The sequence below is a fragment of the Coregonus clupeaformis genome, chromosome 2, assembly GCF_020615455.1.
Source record: "Coregonus clupeaformis isolate EN_2021a chromosome 2, ASM2061545v1, whole genome shotgun sequence".
Classification (NCBI taxonomy): domain Eukaryota; kingdom Metazoa; phylum Chordata; class Actinopteri; order Salmoniformes; family Salmonidae; genus Coregonus; species Coregonus clupeaformis.
This window is the reverse complement of record NC_059193.1, coordinates 35,567,994-35,593,958: the sequence shown is the minus strand read 5'-3', so window position 1 is coordinate 35,593,958 and position 25,965 is coordinate 35,567,994. Positions and strand designations below refer to the sequence as shown.

General features: G+C 40.8%; 1 protein-coding gene across 1 annotated transcript in view; it reads right to left on the bottom strand.

The window, feature by feature from the left end:
• LOC121534793 (phospholipid-transporting ATPase IA) overlaps positions 1 to 25,965 on the bottom strand; it is a 304,677-nt gene that overhangs the window by 197,506 nt on the left and 81,206 nt on the right. The window contains 1 exon segment of the mRNA XM_041841366.2: positions 15,204 to 15,302. Within this exon segment, the coding sequence (XP_041697300.1) occupies positions 15,204 to 15,302 (99 nt within the window).

Genomic DNA, 25,965 nt, shown 5'->3' with positions numbered 1-25,965 from the left:
GCCAGTCTCCAGACCTTAATCCCATAGAAAATCTGTGGAAGGAGCTGAAGGTTCGAGTTGCCAAACTTCAGCCTCGAAACCTTAATGACTTGGAGAAGATCTGCAAAGAGGAGTGGGACAAAATCCCTCCTGAGATGTGTGCAAACCTGGTGGCCAACTACAAGAAACGTCTGACCTCTGTGATTGCCAACAAGGGTTTTGCCACCAAGTACTAAGTCATGTTTTGCAGAGGGGTCAAATACTTATTTCCCTCATTAAAATGCAAATAAATGTATAACATTTTTGACATGCGTTTTTTTCTGGATTTTTTTGTTGTTATTCTGTCTCTCACTGTTCAAATAAACCTACCATTAAAATTATAGACTGATCATGTCTTTGTCAGTGGGCAAACGTACAAAATCAGCAGCGGATCAAATACTTTTTTCCCTCACTGTACATTTGCAAAATATTTATAAAAATCTGCTTTCGCTTTGTCATTATTGGGTATTTTTTAAAATCAATTTTAGAATACGGCTGTAACGTAACAAAATTTGGATAAAGTCAAAGGGTCTGAATACTTTCCGAAGGCACTGTATCTGTCTATCTTTCAATAATATCCATGCATTTATTTATCTAACATTTCCAATCAAAACATCTACTTTGCATTTGAGTGACTGTCATTTGAGTGACTCTTAGGCTAAATTCAACACATAGGCCTACAGAACCTTAGTCTGGTCTTATGATAAAAGTTATCCATGTACTCTCGAGAGAAACCATGTGCTTCTCAGCCTCATTCATTTACTGTAGGTCACATGGAGTGTTGGGGGTAATGCGTTACAAAAGTAACATGTTACAGTAATATATTATTTTTAAGAATAACAGAGTAATATAACAAGTTAATGTGTTCAAATATTGTAATATTATTACAGTTACTTTTTTAAGTAACGCATCCGTTACTTTCAGAATCATATCTCTCCCGATTGACCATATTTGACAAAAAAACTAAAAAAAACAAGGCCACAGCTATCCCCTGATGGTGAAGAGGATTAATGATCTCGCTGCAGATCTGAAGATTGCAGGTTCAATACTACATTCTTTAACCATGTTTCTTTAGGAAAAAAATTAACAAATTGAGGCTCAGATATACTCTACTAAAAGAGAGGATGTCTTTATTTTGTCTAAATGTATAAATCGAGTCAGAAATGCAGAATTTAGACTAATTGTAAAAAATAAAACATTGTGTACAAATTTGCTGTTCAACTTTTTAAAAACATTTTCCTACTGGCTTATTTGTCATGATCTGACAGCAAAAGTGATCCTAGATCAGCACTCATAGTCTTGGATACCTTGTACATATGGGCCTAGAAGTACACAGCATATAAAGAGGATGGGTGAAGTGATTATGAATAACCCAGTTACCAGTATTTCCCTGGGTTAGCTAGGCTAAAAAAGAAGCATGGAATTCCTTATTGACCATATGATTAAATGCTGTTCAAATGTCCTATGAATGAAATTAAAATGCCATATGTCTCAATATCACCTACAATATAGTCCTCAAATGAGAATTGCCATTAAATCTGGAGAGGAACAGAATGGGGATGTATTCCAATCTGCTTTCATTTTCATGCTGAGAATGTTGTAGTAACATTAAGGGAATGTCCTGTGCAACGTAACGTAGCCCTTTTCTGTGGACTCATGGGTGGAATGTTATTAATATTTTTTCATAATTTCATAATTAACATTCTTTCAAAAACCGGCCGAAAATCTGGTGGTTCTATGTCAAAAGGTTTTGCTATATTTCAGTCTTCTGTGATGTATATAAAGTAGGGGTGTAACGATTCGTTTTAACAACGATTCGATTTGTATCACGATTCGTGGTTGTCGATACGATTCAAGGACGATATTGGTTCATTTAGAACGATACGATCCGAAACGATTCAGTGACTTGAAATCGATTCAGTAACCTTTTAGCCAAAAATTCAACCAGTGTGACTGAAATAAATACCTGGATACTGGACAGTGCAGGTGAAGTTTCCTAGATTCCTGTTTCTTGTAAGGACCGCAATGGTGGCTTGATAATTTCTCGCTCGTCGGCTTCTCCTCTGTCGTCCGCCATGCTATGTTTTGTTGTCTTTGCGCCTTTGCGCTGCTGCTGGCGTGGGCGATGACGTCACGGATAGGCAGACTGAATTGAGTAATGTTTAAAGCCTTTATCATTAAAAGTGCTAAGAAAAAACATCCATATAAAGTCTGACGTGCTTAAATCCAATGGGTTATTTCCTAGTATCGATACAATCGATTTATTACATTTTAAAACGATGTTAGATTGATATATGTTGTCCAAAAGGCCAACTCGCCGAGCACAGATCGATGTAGTTGGATCATAGGAATATAAATCGATACATCGATGTAGTAGATGGATCGTTACACCCCTAATATAAAGTGTAATATTGGGATGCAAACTCAAATTTGAATACATTTCAACTCTATATCTGACATGGTACAGGTGTCTTCTTTTTTTTAAGCACATAACCGTGTGTGTGAGGTGTATACTTTTGTTTCAAAATAGATTTGTTTAGATTAAGACTACCAAGAAACACTCTGTGTGACCCTGATTTAGCCCACTGCAGTAAAAGGTGAAACATTGTATGAATGTCATCACAACTGAGCATATTTTGTGTTTTGGGAACCTCTCTCTTGTAATGTAACTGTTCCCACAACCTAATTGCATGTTCTGGGAACCTTTAAATAACTCAGAAAGGCTACTTTGTCAACATTCTTGCAACATCAAAGGTGTGTTTTGTGCACCCTGATACAAACATAATATGAACGTCAGCACAACTGGACAGTTTTTGTGTTTTGGGAACATATCTTGTCAAGTCCCCACAATGTTACCACAACATAATGAGACATTCTGGGAACCTTTAAAGAACCGACTAAATGTGTCCTGGGACGTTCAGGTGAATGTTTTTTGCCCCCTAAAAGAAACATTGTAGAATCATCCATACAACTGGACAATTTTGGGAACATATATTTTGTGATTACCCCACAATGTTCCCACCAGACTGTTCCCACAACCTAATGAAACATTCTGGGAACCTTTAAAGGGATACTTCAGGATTTTCAAAACATCTGCATGCCAACCATTTGATCTCAATCAGTTTAATGAGAATATGCATTTAGATCTTATTGAATTATGCTATGTAGTCTACAGTGTTGTTTCGAAGTACAGTGTTGTTTTGAATTATGTAGGCCTACAGTGAGTGATTTTTAAAGCAAATTGTGTTAACAAACTGTAGCCTACCTGTGTTTTTTTTCAATCTATTTTGCCTTGTGGTGCACGTTGTAGAGTTTTGGCCGCATGAGAGAAAAATCCAACCATTCAAACAAAGAAATGAGGTGGAGTTTTTTGTCTTACAGTAACGTTAAACTTTGCTATTATATTCAGTTCTGTTATGTATAATATTATCATTATGTGATCTTGCAGACATACAGTGCCTTCAGAAAGTATTCAAACCCCTTGACTTATTCCACATTTTGTTGTGTTACAACCTGAATTCAAAATAGATTAAACAGATTTTTTCTCACCCATCTACACACAATACCCCATAATAACAAAGTGAAAACATGTTGTTAGAAATGTTTTCAAATTTATTGAAAATTAAATACAGACATCTCATTTACATAAGTATTCACACTCCTTAGTCAAAACTGTGTAGAAGCACTTTTGACAGCGATTACAGCTGTGAGTCTAATAGGAATTGTCCGTTGAGTTCAGAGACAGATTGTGTCGAGACACAGATCTAGGGAAGGGTACCAAAACATTTATGCAGCATTGAAGGTTCCCAAGAACACAGTGGCCTCCATCATTCATTAATGGAAGAAGATTGGAACCACCATGACTCATCCTAGAACTGGCCGCCCGGCCAAACTGAGCCATAGGGGGAGAAAGGCCTGTGTCAGGAAGGTCACCAAGAACCCGATGGTCACTCTAACAGAGCTTCAGAGTTCCTCTGTGGAGATGGGAGAACCTTCCAGAAGGACAACCATCTCTGCAGCACTCCCTACCAGGCCTTTATGATAGAGTGAACAGACGGAAGCCACTCCTCAGTAAAAGGCACATGACAGCCCGCTTGGAGTTTCCCAAAAGGCACCAACAGTGGCTTGCGAAAGTATTCACCCTCCTTGGCATTTTTCCTATTTTTGGGGGGTTTGAATCATTTGATTTACACAACATGCCTACCACTTTGAAGATGCAAAATATTTTTTATTGTGAAACAAACAAGAAATATGACAAAAAAACAGAAAACTGGAGCGTGCATAACTATTCACCCCCCCCCCCCAAAAAAAAAATTGGAAAAACGCCAAGGGGGATGAATATTTGTGCAAGGCACTGTAAAGAAACAAGATTCTCTGGTCTGATGAAACCAAGATTGAACTCTGGCCTGAATGCAAAAAGTCACGTCTGGAGGAAACCAGGCACCGCTCATCACCTGGCCTATACCGTCCCTACAGTGAAGCATGGTGGTGGCAGCATCATGCTGTGGGGATGTTTTCCAGCGGCAGGGACTGGGAGACTAATTAGGATCGAGGAAAAGATGAACGGAGAAAAGTACAGCGAGATCCTTGATAAAAACCTGCTCCAGAGCGCTCAGGACATCATAATGGGGCGAAGGTTCACCTTCCAACAGGACCATGACCCTAAGCACACAGCCAAGACAACGCAGGAGTGGCTTCCGGACAAGTCTCTGAATGTCCTTGAGTGGCCCAGCCAGAGCCCGGACTTGAACCTGATTAAACATCTCTGGAGAGACCTGAAAATAGCTGTGCAGCGACGCTCCCCATCCAACCTGACAGAGCTTGAGAGGATCTGCTGAGAAGAATGGGAGAAACTCCCCAAATACAAGTGTGCCAAGCTTGTAGCGTCATACCCAAGAAGACTCAAGGCTGTATTCGCTGTCAAAGGTACTTCAACAAAGTACTGAGTAAAGGGTCTGAATACTTATGTAAATGTAATAATTATATATTTGTATTTTTGCAAAAATGTCTAAAAACCAGTTTTTTTTCATGCAGTTCCACGTGTACTTAGAGAAATAAAAGTGAATATATGCAAATTGCCTCCACCTACAGTGCCTTCAGAAAGTATTCACACCCCTTGACCTTTTCCACATTTTGTTGTGTTACAGCCTGAATTAAAAATTGATTAAATTAAGATTTTGCGTCACTAGCCTACACACAATACCCCATAATGTTAAAGTGGAATTATGTTTTTAGAAATTTGTACAAATGTATTGAAAATTAATTGCAGAAATATCTCATTTACATAAGTATTCACACCCATGATTCAATATATGTTAGAATCATATTTGGCAGCAATTACAGCTGTGAGTCTTTCTGGGTAAGTCTAAGAGTTTTGCACACCTGGATTGTACAATATTTGCACATTATTATTAAAACAATTCTTCAAGCTCTGCCAAGTTGTTTGCACACAGTAGACTTGGTGTCCAATCCGAGGCACAAAAACCTATGAAAACATGAACTCATTACCTTGATGCTTTCTCTGTTAAATTTAATGAGACCCTGCTGTAAATCAAGCAGAAAACAGATGATCAACATCAATTTGCTAGGGATATTAGATCCAACATGGATCCATGCACGACAGTCTTCCCTGGCATAACGAATGGGACACAAAAATATTCGGGACATTCCTTAGGAATACCTTTTTTTCTGGCACTTGGGCTGTTGTTGCATCACATGCGCTATCACAACAGCTGTTCGTCACTTGACTGTCATTTGGAAATATATCCCTTTTTTTAATGTTACTATATTAATTATAATCTTTTGGTACTTTTACCCCTTTTTCTCCCCAATTTCGTGATATTCAATTGGTAGTTACAGTCTTGTCCCATCGCTGCAACTCCCCTACGGACTCGGGAGAGGCGAAGGTCGAGAACCATGTGTCCTCTGAAACACGACCCTGCCAAGCCGCACTGCTTCTTGACACACTGCTTGCTTAACCCGGAAGCCAGCCACACCAATGTGTTGGAGGAAACACCGTCCAGCTGGCGATCGAGGTCAGCTTGCAGGTTCCCGGCCCACCACAAGGAGTTGCTAGAGTGCGATGGGACAAGGAAATTCCGGCCGGCCAAACTCTCCCCTACAAATCCATCAAGACACCAACCATGATAAAGAATTAAACTTAGATATTATATCACATTTTATTGAATCCTCCTTACAAATTGGCAGATTATTATCAATGACTTATCAACAGCTGTAACAAGTTTTCCAGTGTGTGAAATCCTCACTGGTACCCTAGTTTATATAAAGACCCATATAGTGCACTACTTTTGACTAAAGCCCTATGTAAAGTAGTGCACTATGTAAGGAATTGGGTGCCATTTGGCACACACACTTTAGGTTGATGGTTCTATGGAATGCCCTGTCCACCCCGGGGTGTCAGTAAGAACACACACTTATCATATGTGCTCACACATGAGATATCAAAAGCACAGTGTATACAGGGCTCCTAAAATACACACACTTGTGTTCACTATACAATGTAGGCCTATTCATGTCATATATTGATTAGTTCAGCACAAAGCTATATATAACTTTGTGAAACATGTCATCTATCAGGTTCTTCTACAGGAGAGAGGGGTAAGGGGATAATGAGATTTGATTGGTGGATTGATGATGAATTTTTCATGAAGCAGGCGGGTCGATCGTTGCCCCGCTGTGTCATCATCGGGGGGAGGTGGGACGGGTGGATGACCTTCAACATAAGATTGAGTTATCACCTCGTTGCTCCCATGTTTTCACGAGTGGCCAGGGGGGAAATTGATGCGCTGGCCACGAGATATAAAGCAAACACTGCTAACGTTATAGGAGAACTATTACAGTCCACTGGGTTACGCAGAGAGGATCGCATTGCAGGGTCACAGCTAAACAGGGCAGAGTCCTCTGGCTTGGTACAGTTTTGAATTCAATTAATTCGGTCTTGGGTAATGCCAAAAACAAATCAATTCTGAGGCATGGTATTTGAAAATGGACAGTGTTTCGAAAATGTAACAAAAGCTTAATCAGAAATCCAATCTGAAGCCAAATTGTTAAGACTGTTGGAAAAGCATTCCAGGTGAAGCTGGTTGAGAGAATGCCAAGAGTGTGCAAAGCTGTCATCAAGGCAAAGGGTGGCTACTTTGAAGAATCTAAAATCTAAAATATATTTTGATTTGTTTAACACTTTTTTGGTTACTACATGATTCCATATGTGTTATTTCATAGTATTGATGTCTTCACTACTATTCTACAATGTAGAAAATAGTAAAAAATAAAGAAAAACCCTGGAATGAGTAGGTCTGTCCAAACTTTTGACTGGTACTGTACATAAATGCCTTATATCATATGACGCTGTACTTACTATAAAGTCAGACACCTTTGGTCATTCATAACACATAAATAAAGGCTTATTGATGTAAACACTAATGTATTAACACTTAGGGAATTATCACTAACAGCTAAAACGAATAAACATTAAAGACATTTAAACCATACATTTCCATTTATTTGTACATTTTAGCAACACAAGTACATTGAACATTACACAGGGTTGTGAATAGTGTAGCTTGTCCTTGAGCTAGTGGACGAATGGTTCTTGCCTCTCTTCCCGCTGGAGGTACTGCATGTTGATTCCAACCTTAAAAGTAACAATAAAGACAGTTAGCAGGTCCGTTAGGAAATGCCTTTGTCACACCATCTGGATAAGGGCACTTCTGTGCTCCGCCAGAAACTCTAAATGGAAAGATGGGAAACTCCATTCCATTTGTATTATTACACATCTAATGATGTGACTACGAGACGTGGCTGTATCTAGGGGGATTTTGATTTAGCTGAGCTAGCAATTGCTGTGAAGTCACCGAAATTATTTGAAATAACGATTGAGGTAGCTACAGAATGTAATCTATCTCAACACTTAACTACTACAAACTAATTTAGATTACAATAAATACAGGTTAACTTACTTGTTTTTCGCTGTCCAGTGGCAGCACAAGTGGGCATTTGATTTGCGAAATCAGCACATGATCAGTGTCTCGTCAGCAACACTAAAAAAAGTACTTCCAGGTCACGGAATTTCTGAAAATAGAAAAGTGTCAATAATCATTTAGTCGAAACATTAACAATGATTCATATTTGTTCATATTTAAGTGACATTTGCATAAAATGTGGGTTTTAAAACATTTTCCAAGGTAAAATAAATGACCACAATGCGGTTCACTGTACATGGAATACATATTGGCTTAGAGCAATAACTATTCTGGGTGTAAGAGCATTGTAGGGAATACTCACTAGGGTCTGTAGAATGAATAAATGGTGTCATTTCATGGGGCTCTGAATAATATGAAGTGTTGCTGGCCTTTTACTCCAACCATTCCATTGGCGGCCGAATCACATCACTCGGATACCTCCTGCGCCTCGATCTATTGCCTGTTCTTTTCCCAAAGTTGTATTTCTGTTTTGTTCATAAGTGTTTGTGTCAACACCACTACCTCGCTACCTGGGTTGCAATGGAGCCTGCTTCACCTGGAATAGCAAACAAACGTTTCCAGCACCGTAGAAGCTGTGTTTATTACGTTCTTGTCCCGGACAATATTGACAATCCGGAGTTCCAATGTGCAATTGTTTGCTAGCGGAGGATTACAGGAATGAGGTGGCTATTCTTAGCAAGCAAATCTCAATTCTGCGCGACCTTACGGGGAAAGCACAAATTGGAACTTTCTCATTCTCAACTCCTGTGGCTGGATGCCGATCGGGCTTGATCATCTGTCCCTATCCGAATGACCTGTACTACCTGGAAACAAAGCTTGTTTTATAAAGAGGATGGGCTCTACCCAAATCATTTCGGTTCCTGGATTCTTTCACAGCATTATAAGGCTGCTTTGAGACAATGACTTATCAATGATCCAAGCCCAGCTCAGTTAATCCCTACCATTGTGTCGCTGAGTTGTCATAATGCTTCAGCAAATGTACATTATCACAGGGGCAATCCTAGAGCTATTGTACGCGGTAATCATGTGCCTATGAACCAGAGTTATACTGAGGCAATGTGTCCTAGTAGGAAGTCCAATGTGTGCAGCTCACCCTACACTAACATCAATAACATGAGCATGTCTACTTCTGCTAAGCTTCCCAGTAAAGCAATGAAAACAATCAAGCATCCCAGAAAAGTGTGAAAAATAGCCCACATTAACATATGTAGCTTAAGAAAAAATTTGTAGAGCCTTACGGTCTGATGCCGAGCAGTTGCCATACCAGGTGGTGACGCAACCGGTCAGGATGCTCTCGATGGTGCAGCTGTATAACTTTTTGAGGATCTGTGGACCCATGCCAAATCTTTTCAGTCTAATGAGAGGGAAAAGGCATTGTCATCCCCTCTTCACGACGGTCTTGGTGTATTTGGACCATGATAGCTTGTTGGTGATGTGGACACCAAGGAAGTTGAAACTCTCGACCCGCTCCACTACAGCCCCGTCGATGTGAATGGGGGCGTGTTCGGACCTCCTTTTCCTGTAGTCCACGATCAGCTCCTTTGTCTTGTTCACGTTGAGGGAGAGGTTGTTGTCCTGGCACCACACAGCCAGGTCTCTGACCCCCTCCCTATAGGCTGTCTCATCAATGTCGGTGATCAGGCCTACCACTGTTTTGTCGTAAGCAAACTTAATGATGGTGTTGGGAGTCGTGCTTGGCCACGCAGTCGTGGGTGAACAGAAGTACGGAAGGGGACTAAGCATGCCCTGAGGGGCCCCCATGTTGAGGATCAGCGTGGCAGATGTGTCGTTGCCTACCCTTACCACCTGTGGGCGGCCCGTCAGGAAGTCCAGGATCCAGTTGCAGAGGGAGGTGTTTAGTTACAGTGTCTTTAGCTTAGTGATGAGCTTTGTGGGCACTATGGTGTTGAACGCTGAGCTGTAGTCAATGAACAGCATTCTCACATAGGTGTTCCTTTTATCCAGGTGAGAAAGGGCAATGTGGAGTGCGAATGAGATTGCGTCATCTGTGGATCTGTTGGGGCGGTATGTGAATTGGAGTGGGTCTAGGGTTTCCGGGATGATGGTGTTGATGTGAGCCATGATCAGCCTTTCAAAGCACTTCATGGCTACCGACGTGAGTGCTAGTCATTTAGGCAGGTTACCTTCGCTTTCTTGGGCACAGGGACTATGGTAGTCTGCTTGAAACATGTAGGTATTACAGACTTGGTCAGGGAGAGGATGAAAATATCAGTGAACACACTTGCCAGTTCGTCAGCGCATGCTCTGAGTACACGTCCTGCTAATCCGTCCGGCCCCGCAGCCTTGTGAATGTTCACCTGTTTAAAGGTTTTGCTCATATCGGCTACGGAGAGCGTGATCAAACAGTCGTCCAGAACAGCTGGTGCGCTCATGCATGCTTCAGTGTTGCTTGCCTCGAAGCGAGCATAAAAGGTATTTAGCCTGTCTGGTAGGCTCGCGTCACTGGGCAGCTCGCGGCTGGGTTTCCCTTTGTAGTCCGTAATAGTTTGCAAGCCCTGCCACATCCGACGAGCGTCAAGAGTCGGTGTAGTAGAATTCAATCTTAGTCCTGTATTGACGATTTGCCATTTGATGGTTCGTCTGAGGGCATAGCGGAATTTTGGGTGTCCAGATTAGTGTCCCGCTCCTTGAAAGCAGCAGCTCTAGCCTTTAGCTCGGTGTGGATGTTGCCATGGCTTCTGGTTGGGATATGTCCGTCTTTTTTGGGCCTGGTCCGTGAGCAACACTGTGGGGACGTCACTGTCGATGCACTTATTGATGAAGCCGGTGACTAAGGTGGTATACTCCTCAATGCCATTGGATGAATCCGGGAACATATTCCAGTCTGTGCTAGCAAAACTGTCCTGTAGCGTATCATCTGTGTCATCTGATCACTTCCGTATTGAGCGAGTCACTGGTACTTCCTGCTTTAGTTTTGCTTGTAAGCAGGAATCAGGAGGATAGAATTATGGTCAGATTTGCCAAATGGAGGGTAAGGGAGAGCTTTGTATGCGTCTCTGTGTGTGGAGTAAAGGTGGTCTACAGTTTTTTTCCCTCTGGTTGCACGTGGCATGCTGGTAAAAATGAGGTAAAACAGATTTAAGTTTGCCTGCATTAAAGTCCCCTGCCACTAGGAGCGCCGCTTCTGGATGAGCATTTTATTGTTTGCTTATGGCCTTATACAGCTCGTTGAGTGCAGTCTTATTGCCAGCATCGGTTTGTGGTGGTAAATAGACGGCTATGAATAATATAGATGAGAACTCTCTTGGTAGATAGAGTACCTCATGATAAGCTGTAGACCACACTACCTCGAGACTTCCTTAATATTAGTTATTGACAAATAGACACACACCACCACCCCTCGTCTTCCCGGACGTAGCTGTTCTGTCCTGCCAACGCATGGAAAACCCAGCCAACTGTATATTATCCGTGTCGTCATTCAGCCACGACTCGGTGAGATAAGATATTACAGTTTTTAATGTCCCGTTGGTAGGATAGTCTTGAACGGAGCTCATCCAGTTTATTCTCCAGTGATTGCACGTTTGCCAATAGAACGGATGGTAGAGGCGGGTTACCCACTCGCTGACAAATTCTCACAAGGCACCCAGATCTGTGCCCCCTGTATCGCTGTCTTTTCTTCATGCAAATGATGGGGATTTGGGCCTGTTCAGGGAGCAACAGTATATCCTTTGCGTCAAGACTCATTAAAGAAAAATCTTTGTCCAGTTAAACGTGAGAAATCTCTGTTCTGATATCCAGAAGCTCTTTTCGGTCATAAGAGACGGTAGCAGCAACATTATGTACCAAATAAGTTAAACAGTGGGAAAAAAACACACAAAATAGCACAATTGGTTAGGAGCCTGTAAAACAGCAGCCATCCCCTCCAGAGCCATTATCATCAGCCTGTAACGTAACATCTACAGAGATGTTCGATCGGGTCCAAGTCCGGGCTCTGGCTGGGCCACTCATGGACATTCAGGGACTTGTCCCAAAGTCACTCCTGCATTGTCTTGGCTGTAGGCTTAGGGTTGTTGTCCTGTTGGAAGGTTAACCTTCACCCAGTCTGAGGTCCTGAGCGCTCTGGAGCAGGTTTTCATCAAGGATCTCTGTACTTTGCTCTGTTCATCTTTCCCTCGATCCTGACTAGTCTCCCAGTCCCTGCCACCTCCATGCTTCACCATAGGTATGGTGTCAAGTTTCCTCCAAACGTGATGCTTGAAATATGTAAAGAATATTTGTTGTTCTGTGGTGTGTAATGAGGAGCAACCAGACGCTGCACTTGACACATTTAAAGAAATTGCTTATTCCATTTACTAATAAGCATGCACCCATTAAGGAAATGACTGTAAAAACTGTTAAATAGCCATGGATTGGTGAGGAATACAAAAATTGTATGGTTGAGAGGGATGAGGCAAAAGGAATGGCAAATAAGTCTGGCTGAACAACCAATTGGCAAAGGTACTGCAAATTGAGAAATAATGTGACTAAACTGAATAAAAATAAGAAGAAACTACACTATGAAACAAAGATAAATGACAAAGAATGATAGTAAAAAGCTTTGGAGCACCTTAAATGAAATGTTGGTCAAAAGGGCAAACTCGGCTACATCATTCATTGAATCAGATGGCTCATTCATCACAAAACCCACTGATATTGCCAAATACTTTAATGATTTTTTCATTGGCAAGATTAGCAAACTTAGGCATGACATGCCAGCAACAAACGCTGACACTACACATCCAAGTATAACTGATAAAATAATGAAAGACAAGCATTGTAATTTTGAATTCCGTAAAGTGAGTGTGGAAGAAGTGAAAAAATGATTGTTGTCTATCAACAATGACAAGCCACCAGGGACTGACAACTTGGATGGGAAATTACTGAGGATAATAGCGGAAAATATTGCCACTCCTATTTACCATATCTTCAGTCTAAGCATACTAGACAGTGTGTGCCCTCAGGCCTGGAAGGAAGAAAAAGTAATTCCGCTACCCAAGAATAGTAAAGCCCCCTTTACTGGCTCAAATAGCTGACCAATCAGCCTGTTAACAACCCTTAGTAAACTTTTGGAAAGAATTGTGTTTGACCAGATACAATGCTATTTTACTGTAAACAAATTGACAACAGACTTTCAGCACACTTATAGGGAAGGACATTCAACAAGGACAGCACTTACACAAATGACTGATGATTGGCTGAGAGAAATTGATGATAAAAAGATTGTGGGAGCTTTTTTTTTAGATTTCAATGCGGCTTTTGACATTATCGATCATAGTCTGCCGATCATAGTCTGCTGATGGAAAAAGGTATGTGTTATGGCTTTACACCCCCTGCTATATTGTGGATGAATAATTACTTGTCTAACAAAACACAGAGGGTGTTCTTTAATGGAAGCCTCTCCAACATAATCCAGGTAGAATCAGGAATTCCCCAGGGCAGCTGTCTAGGCCCATTACTTTTTTCAATCTTTACTAATGACATGCCACTGGCCTTGACTAAAGCCAGTGTGGCATGTATGTGGATGACAACACTATACACGTCAGCTACTACAGCGAGTGAAATTACTGCAACACTTAACAAAGAGCTGCAGTTTGTTTCAGAATGGGTGGCAAGGAATACATTTGTCCTAAATATATCAAAAACTAAGAGCATTGTATTTGGGACAAATCATTCACTAAACCTCAACGAAATCTTGAAATAAATAATGTGGAAATTGAGCCCATGCATACCCCAGAAGACATGCCACCAAAGGTCTCTTCACAATCCCCAAGTTAAGAACAGACTATGGGAGGCACACAATACTACATAGAGCCATGGCTACATGGAACTCTATTCCACATCAGGTAACTGATGTAAGCAATAGACTCTGATTTTTTTTAAAATATATACAAATACACCTTATGGAACAGCAGGGACTGTGAAGATACACACACAGGCAAAGACACACATACACAAGATAAGACACGCACTCTACACACACGTACAGATGGATGTTGTATTGTAATTATGTGATAGTGGAGTATTGGCCTGAGGGAACACACTCAATGTATTGGGTAAAGTGTTATGAAATGTAATGTCATGTAATATTTTAAACTTTATATAACTGTCTTAATGTTGCTGCACCCCAGGAAGAGTAGCTGCTGCCTTGGCACCAGCTAATGGGGATCCTTAATAAATATGAATAACATGTGCGCATACTGCACTACAGAAAACCTGCTAACCAAACAACAGTGAAGGGCATGCTAATTGAGATAAAGGGCAACTACTAAAAAATCTACATTTCCTAGATTTTTCCCAGACCTCAAAAGTCATCCCCAGATGTGGTTTAAGCATTGTTGTGAGCACAGAAAATCCAATTTAGTTGTTTTTCTATTTAAAGTGTGAAAAAATGGGGGAAAACAGAAAAAATGGGGGAAATCCAAACCTGGAAAAACAATACTTAGAAAACTTTAGAAAAAACCCCAGAAGTATACAAAAAATAAATACAGATTTTAAAAAGGCCATACCAACATGTTTTGCTGTGCATGACTGCACTTTTATTGACTACGCACCCAAGAGGGAAAGAGGTTGGGCCATCCTAGAAATATTTTTGTGGAATATAATATAATATATACAATTTAGCAGAAACTTTTATCCAAAGTGACTTACAGTCATGCGTTAATAAATGTTTACGTATGGGTGGTCCCGGGAATCAATGTCAATATCCCGGTGTTGCAATGCTCTACCAAGATGCATGACAGGGTTATAAATGCTTTGTGAAGCCTCAATTTAATATGATTCATTAGGCCTTTATTAAACTGTGCTTATGCCACCCTTTACAAACCACAGGTTTGTCATATTTGACATAGTGGGTTATGTCACATTTGACATTGGTGGTTATGTCACACAGTTATGCCACATTTATGAACCCTTTATAAAGCATGACATATGGTTATAGATGATTAGTAACACATTTATGTAATGTTTATGAAGGCTTTATGAAGCCTTTATAAGCTGCACGTCATTTAAAGCGGGACCAGGCCTTGAAACAAACCGGTGTTGTTAATGTCGGATGAAGGTAAAGGGGCAGTTTGAGTTGAGTGTTGGTAGTGGTCCCGTAGGGTTCAGTTTTGGTTATGTTCCCCTAGTGTTCAGTGTTGGTATTGTCCCCCTAGTGTTCAGTGTTGGTAGTGTTCCCCTCACCAGATCCTCAATTAACTCCTTGACTGCTGCCACCACCAGGATGAAGAGTAGGGGCACCAGGGTAGTCCAGCGACCCGTGGGCGACACATCCGGAATTTGCTGAAAGGAAAAACACACGTCCCGGTATTAAAACTATTAAATAATTACTGAATCACATAGGATGTGTCCAAAATGGCACCCTTTTCCTTTATAGTGCACTATTTTTGACCAGGGCCCATAGGCTTTTTGAATACATGCCCTGATATTCAAAGACAAAGATCTAACTATCCATGAGTTTCTAGCTACAGTGTATCACCTGTTCAGTCAGTATAGGCCAAGTCAGCTCTCTTGGGAATTATTTTACTCCCCCAAGAGCATCCCATTGCTCTCACTCATCTCTGCACGAACGAGCACACACACCCAGACACACATTGATGAAGCTCCAGGTGACACCCTTAGTGTCACAAGGTTGTCCTTGAGCTTCGCAGGGGATTGTTTGTCAAGCAGAGGTCAGCCGGAACGACCCAATAGGAGGCCATTAACCATTAGAACAGTCCCCAATTACATTCAGACGTGGGCCGATTTTTCCTTGAGTGGATGATCGGGGTTCAGAACGTAGTTATAAATAATTTGTACACTGCAAACTGACCTCAAGAATCACAAACAGATATAGTATTTGACAAAAACAGAACAACTTCAAACCTTAATTACATTGGGATACGATCACATATGCATCTCTATTTATGCATGGGAACACTTGGGAACATATTTCCTAAATTAAAATCACTTTGAGTTGATTTCCTGGTGATTTTATGCAGTATTTTATGTCCAAATTAAATCAAACTTTATTTGTCACATGTGCCGAATACATTACAGTGAAATGCTTACTTACAAACCCTTAACCAACAATGCAGTTAAGAAAGAATACCAAAAATTAAAAATGACAAAAATATATATATATATATAAAATAATACGAAATAAAAGTAACAAATAATTAAAGAGCAGCAGTAAAAATAACATTAGCAAGGCTATATACAGGGGGTACCGGTACCGAGTCAATGTGCGGGGGCACCGGTTAGTCAAGGTAATTGAGGTAATATGTACATGTAGGTAGAGTTATTAAAGTGACTATGCATAGATAATAAACAGACAGTAACAGCAGCGTAAAAGAGAAGAGGTGGGGGGAAGTGCAAATAGTCTGGGTAGCCATTTGATTAGATGATCAGGTGTCTTATGGCTTGGGCGTAGAAGCTGTTTAGAAGCCTCTTGGACCTAGACTTGGCGCTCGGGTACCGCTTGCCATGCGGTAGCAGAGAGAAAAGTCTATGACTAGGGGTGGCTGGAGTCTTTGACAATTTTTAGGGCCTTCCTCTGACACCGCCTGGTATAGAGGTCCTGGATGGCAGGAAGTTTGGCCCCAGTGATGTACTGGGCCGTACACACTACCCTCTGTAGTGCCTTGCGGTCGGAGGCCGAGCAGTTGCCATACCAGGCAGTGACGCAACGAGTCAGGATGCTCTCGACGGTGCAACTGTAGAAACCTTTTGAGGATCTGAGGACCCATGCCAAATCTTTTCAGTCTCCTTAGAGGAATAGGTTTTGTCGTGCCCTCTTCACGACTGTCTTGTTGTGCTTGGACCATGTTAGTTTGTTGGTGATGCGGACACCAAGAAACTTGAAGCTCCCAACCTGCTCCAACAACAAATTATTAATATATATACAGTGCCAGTCAAAAGTTTGGACACACCTACTCATTCAATGGCTTTTCTTTATTTTTTACTATTTTCTACACTGTAGAATAACAGTGAAGACATCAAAACTATGAAATAACACATATAAAATCATTTAGTAACTAAAAAAGTATTAAACAAATCAAAATATATTTTATATTTGAGATTATTCTAAGTAGCCACCCTTTGCCTTGACAGCTTTGCACACTCTTGGCATTCTCTCAACCAGCTTCATGAGGTAGTCACCTGAAATGCATTTCAATTAACAGGTGTGCCTTCTTAATGCCAATCAGTTGTGTTGAGACAAGGTAGGCGGCGTATACAGAAAATAGCCCTATTTGGTAAAAGACCAAGTCCATATTATGAACAGCTCAAATAAGCAAAGAGAAACGACAGTCCATCATTACTTTAAGACATGAAGGTCAGTCAATCCGGAAAATGTCAAGGACTTTGAAAGTTTCTTCAAGTGCAGTCACAAAAACCATCAAGCGCTATGATGAAACTGGCTCTCATGACGACCACCACAGGAAAGGTTACCTCTGCTGCAGAGGATAAGTTAATTACCAGCCTCAGAAATTGCAGCCCAAATAAATGCTTCACAGAGTTCAAGTAACAGACACATCTCAACATCAACTGTTCAGAGGAGACTGTGTGAATCAGGCCTTCATGGTAGAATTGCTGCAAAGAGACTTGCTTGGGCCAAGAAACACAAGCAATGGACATTAGACCAGTGGAAATCTGTCCTTTGGTCTGATGAGTCCAAATGTTTGATTTTTGGTTCCAACCGCGTGTCTTTGTGAGACGCAGAGTAGGTGAACGGATGATCTCCGCATGTGTGGTTCCCACCATGAAACATGGAGGAGGTCGTGTGATGGTGTGTGGGTGCATTGCTGGTGACACTGTCTGTGATTTATTTAGAATTCAATGCACACTTAACCAGCATGGCTACCACAGCATTCTGCAGCAATACGCCATCCCATTTGGTTTGCGCTTAGTGGTACTATCATTTGTTTTTCAACAGGACAATGACCCAAAACACACCTCCAGGCTGTGTAAGGGCTACTTGACCAAGGAGAGTGATGAAGTGCTGCATCAGATGACCTGGCCTCCACAATCACCCGACCTCAACCCAATTGAGATGGTTTGGGATGAGTTGGACCTTGAGTGAAGGAAAAGCAGCCAACAAGTGCTCAGCATATGTGGGAACTCCTTCAAGACTGTTGGAAAAGCATTCCTCATGAAGCTGGTTGAGAGAATGCCAAGAGTGTGCAAAGCTGTCATCAAGGCAAAGGGTGGCTATTTGAAGAATCTCAAATATAAAATATGTTTTGATTTGTTTAACACTTTTTTGGTTACTACATGATTCCATACGTGTTATTTCATAGTTTTGATGTCTTCACTATTATTCTACAATGTAGAAAATAGTACAAATAAAGAAAAACCCTTGAATGAGTAGGTGTGTCCAAACTTTTGACTGGTACTGTACATACTTAAAATTGCTCAGGAAACTTGGTGGGCCAAATAAAATCACCCGTGGGCCGAATTCGGGGCAACCCTGCATTAGAGGGAGAGAGGCCAGGGGACATGGAGGCTTCATCTGTCACTCATTCAGTAAGTGTTTGCGTCCCAAATGGCACCTTCTTCCCTATAGACAGGTTGGTTGTTTAGCAACAAAACCGACTAGTGTGCAACTATGGAGCAAAACAGACAGGGTTGGCTATACTTCATCTCCAATGTTTATTGAATAATGACCAAGTGAAAACATGTTTTTAGAAATGTTAGCAAATTTATTGAAAATGAAATACAGAAATATCTAATTTACATAAGTATTCACACCCCTGGGTCAATACATGTTAGAATTAATTTCAGCTTTGAGTCTTTCTGGGTCTCTAAGAGCTTTCCACACCTGGATTGCCAACATTTGCCCATTATTCTTTTCAAAAATTCTTCAAGCTCTGTTAAATTGGTTGTTGATCATTGCTAGACAACCATTTTCAGGTCTTGCCATATATTTTCAAGTAGATTTAAGTCAAAATTGTACATTCACTGTCTTCTTGGTAAGCAACTTCAGTGTAGATTTGGCCTTGTGTTTTAGGTTATTGTTCTGCTAAAAGGTGAATTCATCTCCCAGTGTCTGGTGGAAAGCAGAACCAGGTTTTTTCTCTAGGATTTTGCCTGTGCTTAGCTCCATTCTGTTTATTTTTATCCCCAGTCCTTAACGATTACAAGCATACCAATAACATGATGCAGCCACCACTATGCTTGAAAATACGGTAAGTGGTACTCAGTAATGTGTTGGATTGGATTTGCCCCAAATATAACACTTTGTATTCAGGACAAAATGTTAATTGCTTTGCCACATTTTTTGCAGTATTAGTTTAGTGCCTTGTTAAAAACAGGATGCATGTTTTGGAATATTGTTTATTCTGTACAGGTTTCCTTCCTTTCACTCTGTCAATTAGGTTAGTATTGTGGAGTAAGAACATGGTTGTTGATCCATCCTCAGTTTTCTCCTATCACAGCCATTAAACCTTACAGATAATTTTATGTGTGGGGTACAGAGACGAGGTAGTCAATCAAAAATCATGTTAAACACTATTATTGCATATAGAGTGAATCCATGCAACTTATTATGTGATTTGTTAAGCAAATTATTACTCCTGAACTTATTTAGGCTTGCCAAAACAAAGGGGTTGAATACTTAGACTCAAGACATTTCAGCTTTTCATTTTTAATGAACATTTGACATTATGGGGTATTATGTGTAGGCCAGTGACAAAAACAAAGGCTGTAACACAACAAAATGTGGAAAAAGTCAAGGGCAGCTTCTTCTCATTCTTGCTAACTATCTGGTCATCCAGAATCACAACACCACATACTTCTGCCCCATTGAATCGCGTGCATCATTTGTGACATTGTCAGCTAACCAGTCTATAAAGTGCACTACTTTTGACCAGAGCCCTATGGGCCTTGTTAAAAAGTATTGCACAAAGTAAGTAATATGGTGTCATTTGGGACGCTGTCAGTGTTCTGGGACATGGAAGGGTAGGGCTTGTAAGCACACACAGCGTAACTGGTTCTTGCTAGGGAGAGATGGAGGATAAAAGGGTAAAGATTGATGACACGGAAGGAGAATGGGAGATCCACTGTGCGATTTTCTCCAGGACGGCAGGACTCTCAAAGCATGGGTGGGGGGGGGGCTATCTACCCACCTATACAATGGTATGTGAAACTCTGCGCTTAGGTATGAATAATAAAACATATCTTGCAGTGGGAATCATATTGGTGCAGCTTCTCCACCTTGTCAGCATACTGTAGCTTGCAGTTTTATTCAAGGTCACTGCATTGACAGGCGGGGTAATGAAGATTCACACACCACCTGCTCTTCAAAGCCGTCCCACCAAGGTCAGGTGTTCAGGCTCACACATCCTCTAAGGTCTCATTAACGCTGTGTTAGTCAGCGGAATCCTGGGTGAGAAACCGCTGAATCTTTTAACGCATACCCTGAAACCATTCTCTTAATCGGCTCTGTGGAGCTTTCAACTCCTAGAAGAGAGTTTTGGGTGTTTTGAGATTAACACGCAATTGAGGTAAATTGGCAACTTTTAGAAGAGAATGGATTTTGTGTTTTTCTCTTTGGTCTATTCTGTCACATTATGGAGGATTCAAAAGCTAAAACAGCATGTTTACTGGGGCATGCAATTAAAAACATTTTGAATAGTTTTGCAACTGAAAACGAGAAGTCCAGGTAGTCCCTCCCTGTTTCAATCAATTTTCATCCGGGTAGTCCCTCCCTGTTTCAATCAATTTTCATCCGTTTGGTGCCTAATGAACAGGACCCTGATCTAACCATATAAATCCCAGCTCCACCATCCACATGAGAAGATTTACACAATATCCATGTGCGTTCTGGTCTGTGTTGGGAATCTTTGTTTATCCTCTGCTACGACTCGTCTGCTAAACCACTGAAATATGGCTGTGATGCCTCTCCACGACAGCCTATGCATTTGTAAAGCATGTAATGTGTGGTTTGATGTGTGTTGAGGTGGAGGCAGTCAACACCAATTTCCTTTAGACAAGGACACTCACACATGCTCCCACATGAAAACTCAGCAACAACAAAAAAACGTCCTCTGCCATGGCAGAACACTGACATTCCTATCTTGCAGGAAATCACGCACAAAACGAGCAGTATGGCTAGTGGCATTGTCATGCTGGAGGGTCATGTCAGGAAGCCTGCAGGAAGGGTACCACATGAGGGAGGAAGATGTCTTCCCTGTAACGCACAGCGTTGAGATTGCTTGCAAAAACAACAAGCTCAGTCCGATGATGCTGTGACACACCGCCCCAGACCATGACGGACCCTCCACCTCCAAATTGATCCCGCTCCAGAGTACAGGCCTCGGTGTAATGCTCATTCCTTCAACGATAAACACGAATCCGACCATCACCCCTGGTGAGACAAAACTGTGACTCGTCAGTGAAGAGCACTTTTTGCCAGTCCTGTCTGGTCCAGCAATGGTGGGTTTGTGCCCATAGGCGACGTTGTTGCCGGTGATGTCTGGTGAGGACCTGCCTTACAACAGCCCTACAAGCCCTCAGTCCAACCTCTCTCAGCCTATTGCAGACAGTCTGAGCACTGATGGAGGGATTGTGCGTTCCTGGTGTAACTCGGGCAGTTGCTGTTGCCATCCTGTACCTGTCCCGCAGGTGTGATGTTCGGATGTACCGATCCTGTGCAGGTGTTGTTACACTTGGTCTGCTACAGCGAGGACGATCAGCTGTCCGTCCTGTCTCCCTGTAGCGCTGTTGTAGGCGTCTCACAGTACGGACATCGCAATTTATTGCCCTGGCCACATCTGCAGTCCTCATGCCTCCTTGCTGCATGCCTAAGGCACGTTCACACAGATGAGCAGGGACCCTGGGCATCTTTCTTTTTGTGTTTTTCAGAGTCAGTAGAAAGGCCTCTTTAGTGTCCTAAGTCTTCATTACTGTGACCTTAATAGCCTACCGTCTGTAAACTGTATTTATTTTTATATATAGTTCCCTTTATTAATTTCCAACCCCACCACCCCTTCCCTAATTGGAGTAAACTAGTGAACAACAACGCTTAGGCCTCTACTTCCAGCTTATACATACTATATAAATGTTATGGACACAGTACATTTTACAATAATTCTATTTTGTTGTTTTTACTCCTGAACCACCTCTACACTCAACCTCTCCGATCATTTTCATGATGTCCATCCGGTTTGCTTCTATATGCCATATCTTTCTAACTGTGCTCTTTCACAAAAGCTTTCAACCTATAACCTATATACTTATTATGGACACAGTATGCTTTACATGATTACTTATCTTGTTGTTATTAGTTGTTGTTAGTTGTTATTAGTCCCATCCTTCAACTCCATTCAACACCACCCATCTGTCTCTTAACACCCTCCATAATGGATTTCTATTTGCCATATATTTTTCAACTGTACTGTGATGTTTTACAAAAGTTCTGAACCTTTCTATTCTCATGGTTTCTACAGATTGTAAATTGAAAATATTTTTTTTTGCTAAAAGTATTATTATATTATTGATCGATTGACTATGACTATTCAGATCACCCAGTAATACTATCTGCAGGGTTAGCTCCAGGTAAATATTGCAATACTTTAGCCATTCCTGGGCCTGTGTCCAAAAACAAGCTACAAATGGACAGTACCAAAACAAATGATCTAATGATTCTGTCTCTTCGCAGCAAAATCTGCAGAGCTGGGAAGTTTGTATCCCCCATATAAATAACATTATATTGGTAGCAATAATTTTTTACAATAATTTAAAGTGAACAATTCTAAGTTTTGAATCCGGCGTCGTTTTGCGTATCAGTTCATAAACACTAAGCCATGGAATCGGTACGCCAAAAATCTCTTCCCAACTATTTTGCAATCTATATGGGACTGCTGTCAATCCTTTGGTCCTTAAATTAAACTGGTATACTTTTTTATTTATCACAGTTTTCTTTAACCAATTATGTTCTTTAATGCAAGGCCGACAGACAAGTTCCTTACTTTTCCCCCCTTCTACTTTCCGCTTCCATTTTTGCAGTAATGCTGCAATTATTTGGTTGTAATTTTGGGTAGAGCAGACATTTCCATGTTTTTGTTAGCTGCATGTGCAACAAAACTCCACCAGTCCTACCGATGATATCATTTACGAAGATTATACCTTTTTTAAACATTTTGTCAAAAATAAAATGTTTTTTTTTAACAATTAGTATATTTGACTTTAACCACAATATTTGTTGCATTATTTGTTCTGTCGTTTCTGGAGGATTAAATTAAAATTGCAACCAACTTTCTATGGCTTGGTTTAGAAATAGTGATATTTGGGAGATGATTTCCTTTACAAATAACTGAAAGTGAGAGGTTGTAATCTGAATAAAGGTAAAAAGGTCATTCTTGAACATTGGGTGAGACAATCTTACTAATTTGCTAGAGAACCAGTTTGGATTTAAGTATAACTTTTGAACGACTGAAGCTTTTAGTTATACATCTTATGCTTTAATATTTAATAATTTCTGTCCTCCGAATTCATATTCATTATATAATTAGGCCCGTTTAATTTTGTCTGGCTTGCCGTTCCAAATAAAATGGAGTATTTTTTTCTCATATACAGTGGGGAAAAAAAGTATTTAGTCAGCCACCAATTGTGCAAGTTCTCCCACTTAAAAAGATGAGAGAGGCCTGTAATTTTCATCATAGGTACACGTCAACTATGACAGACAAAATGAGGGAAAAAAATCCAGAAAATCACATTGTAGGATTTTTAATGAATTTATTTGCAAATTATGGTGGAAAATAAGTATTTGGTCAATAACAAAAGTTTCTCAATACTTTGTTATATACCCTTTGTTGGCAATGACACAGGTCAAACGTTTTCTGTAAGTCTTCACAAGGTTTTCACACACTGTTGTTGGTATTTTGGCCCATTCCTCCATGCAGATCTCCTCTAGAGCAGTGATGTTTTGGGGCTGTCGCTGGGCAACACGGACTTTCAACTCCCTCCAAAGATTTTCTATGGGGTTGAGATCTGGAGACTCCAGGACCTTGAAATGCTTCTTACGAAGCCACTCCTTCGTTGCCCGGGCGGTGTGTTTGGGATCATTGTCATGCTGAAAGACCCAGCCACGTTTCATCTTCAATGCCCTTGCTGATGGAAGGAGGTTTTCACTCAAAATCTCACGATACATGGCCCCATTCATTCTTTCCTTTACACGGATCAGTCGTCCTGGTCCCTTTGCAGAAAAACAGCCCCAAAGTATGATGTTTTCACTCCCATGCTTCACAGTAGGTATGGTGTTCTTTGGATGCAACTCAGCATTCTTTGTCCTCCAAACACAACGAGTTGAGTTTTTACCAAAAAAGTTATATTTTGGTTTCATCTGACCATATGACATTCTCCCAATCCTCTTCTGGATGCACTCTAGCAAACTTCAGACGGGCCTGGACATGTACTGGCTTAAGCAGGGGGACACGTCTAGCACTGCAGGATTTGAGTCCCTGGCGGCGTAGTGTGTTACTGATGGTAGGCTTTGTACTTTGGTCCCAGCTCTCTGCAGGTCATTCACTAGGTCCCCCCGTGTGGTTCTGGGATTTTTGCTCACCGTTCTTGTGATCATTTTGACCCCACGGGGTGAGATCTTGCGTGGAGCCCCAGATCGAGGGAGATTATCAGTGGTCTTGTATGTCTTCCATTTCCTAATAATTGCTCCCACAGTTGATTTCTTCAAACCAAGCTGCTTACCTATTGCAGATTCAGTCTTCCCAGCCTGGTGCAGGTCTACACTTTTGTTTCTGGTGTCCTTTGACAGCTCTTTGGTATTGGCCATAGTGGAGTTTGGAGTGTGACTGTTTGAGGTTGTGGACAGGTGTCTTTTATACTGATAACAAGTTCAAACAGGTGCCATTAATACAGGTAACGAGTGGAGGACAGAGGAGCCTCTTAAAGAAGAAGTTACAGGTCTGTGAGAGCCAGAAATCTTGCTTGTTTGTAGGTGACCAAATACTTATTTTCCACCATAATTTGCAAATAAATTCATTAAAAATCCTACAATGTGATTTTCTGGATTTTCTTTTCTCAATTTGTCTGTCATAGTTGACGTGTACCTATGATGAAAATTACAGGCCTCTCTCATCTTTTTAAGTGGGAGAACTTGCACAATTGGTGGCTGACTAAATACTTTTTTGCCCCACTGTATATATATTTTTTTTTTTACTGTTCGCTAGGCGTAGGCAAGACCATAAGCAGATAGATAAACTGGGATAATACTAAAGAGTTAATCAGGGTGATATTTCCACAAACTGACAGGTATTTACCTTTCCATGGTAGCAATTTTCGCTAAATTTCTATTAAAATGTATTGGAGTGAGATCATTTATTTCATTTGGGATATGTATTCCGAGTATATCCACATCACCATCAGACCATTTTATTGGTAAACTACATGGTGTAATGTGAAAATTGTATTTGTTAGTGATCCAATACGTAATATAGTACATTTATCATAATTTCGTTGTAGTCCAGAGAGGTTAGAACATGTCTCTAGATCCTCTATGAGATTCAAGTTGTGGATTTAAAAGAAAACATGAATGAATGACATCTTTGTTTTTACGCCCTGGATTTCTAATCCCTTGATATTATTGTTGGATCTGATTTTAATAGCTAACATCTTGATGGCCATAATAAATAGATATGCCGATAGTGGACAACATTGTTTCACTCCTCTTGACAGTTTAAAACTTTCTGAGAATAGCCATTATTTACTATTTTACACCTAGGGTTACTATACATGATTTTAACCCAATTTATAAGAGATTCTCCAAAATTGAAATGCTCCAGGCATTTATATATAAACCCCAGTCGTACTTTCTCAAATGCCTTTTCGAAGTCTGCTATGAATAGCAGGCCTGGTTTCCCAGATTTTTCATAGTGTTCTATTGTTACCAGTACTTGCCTTATATTCTCTCCAGTGTATCGTCCATGTAATAAAAATGGTCTGATTTGAA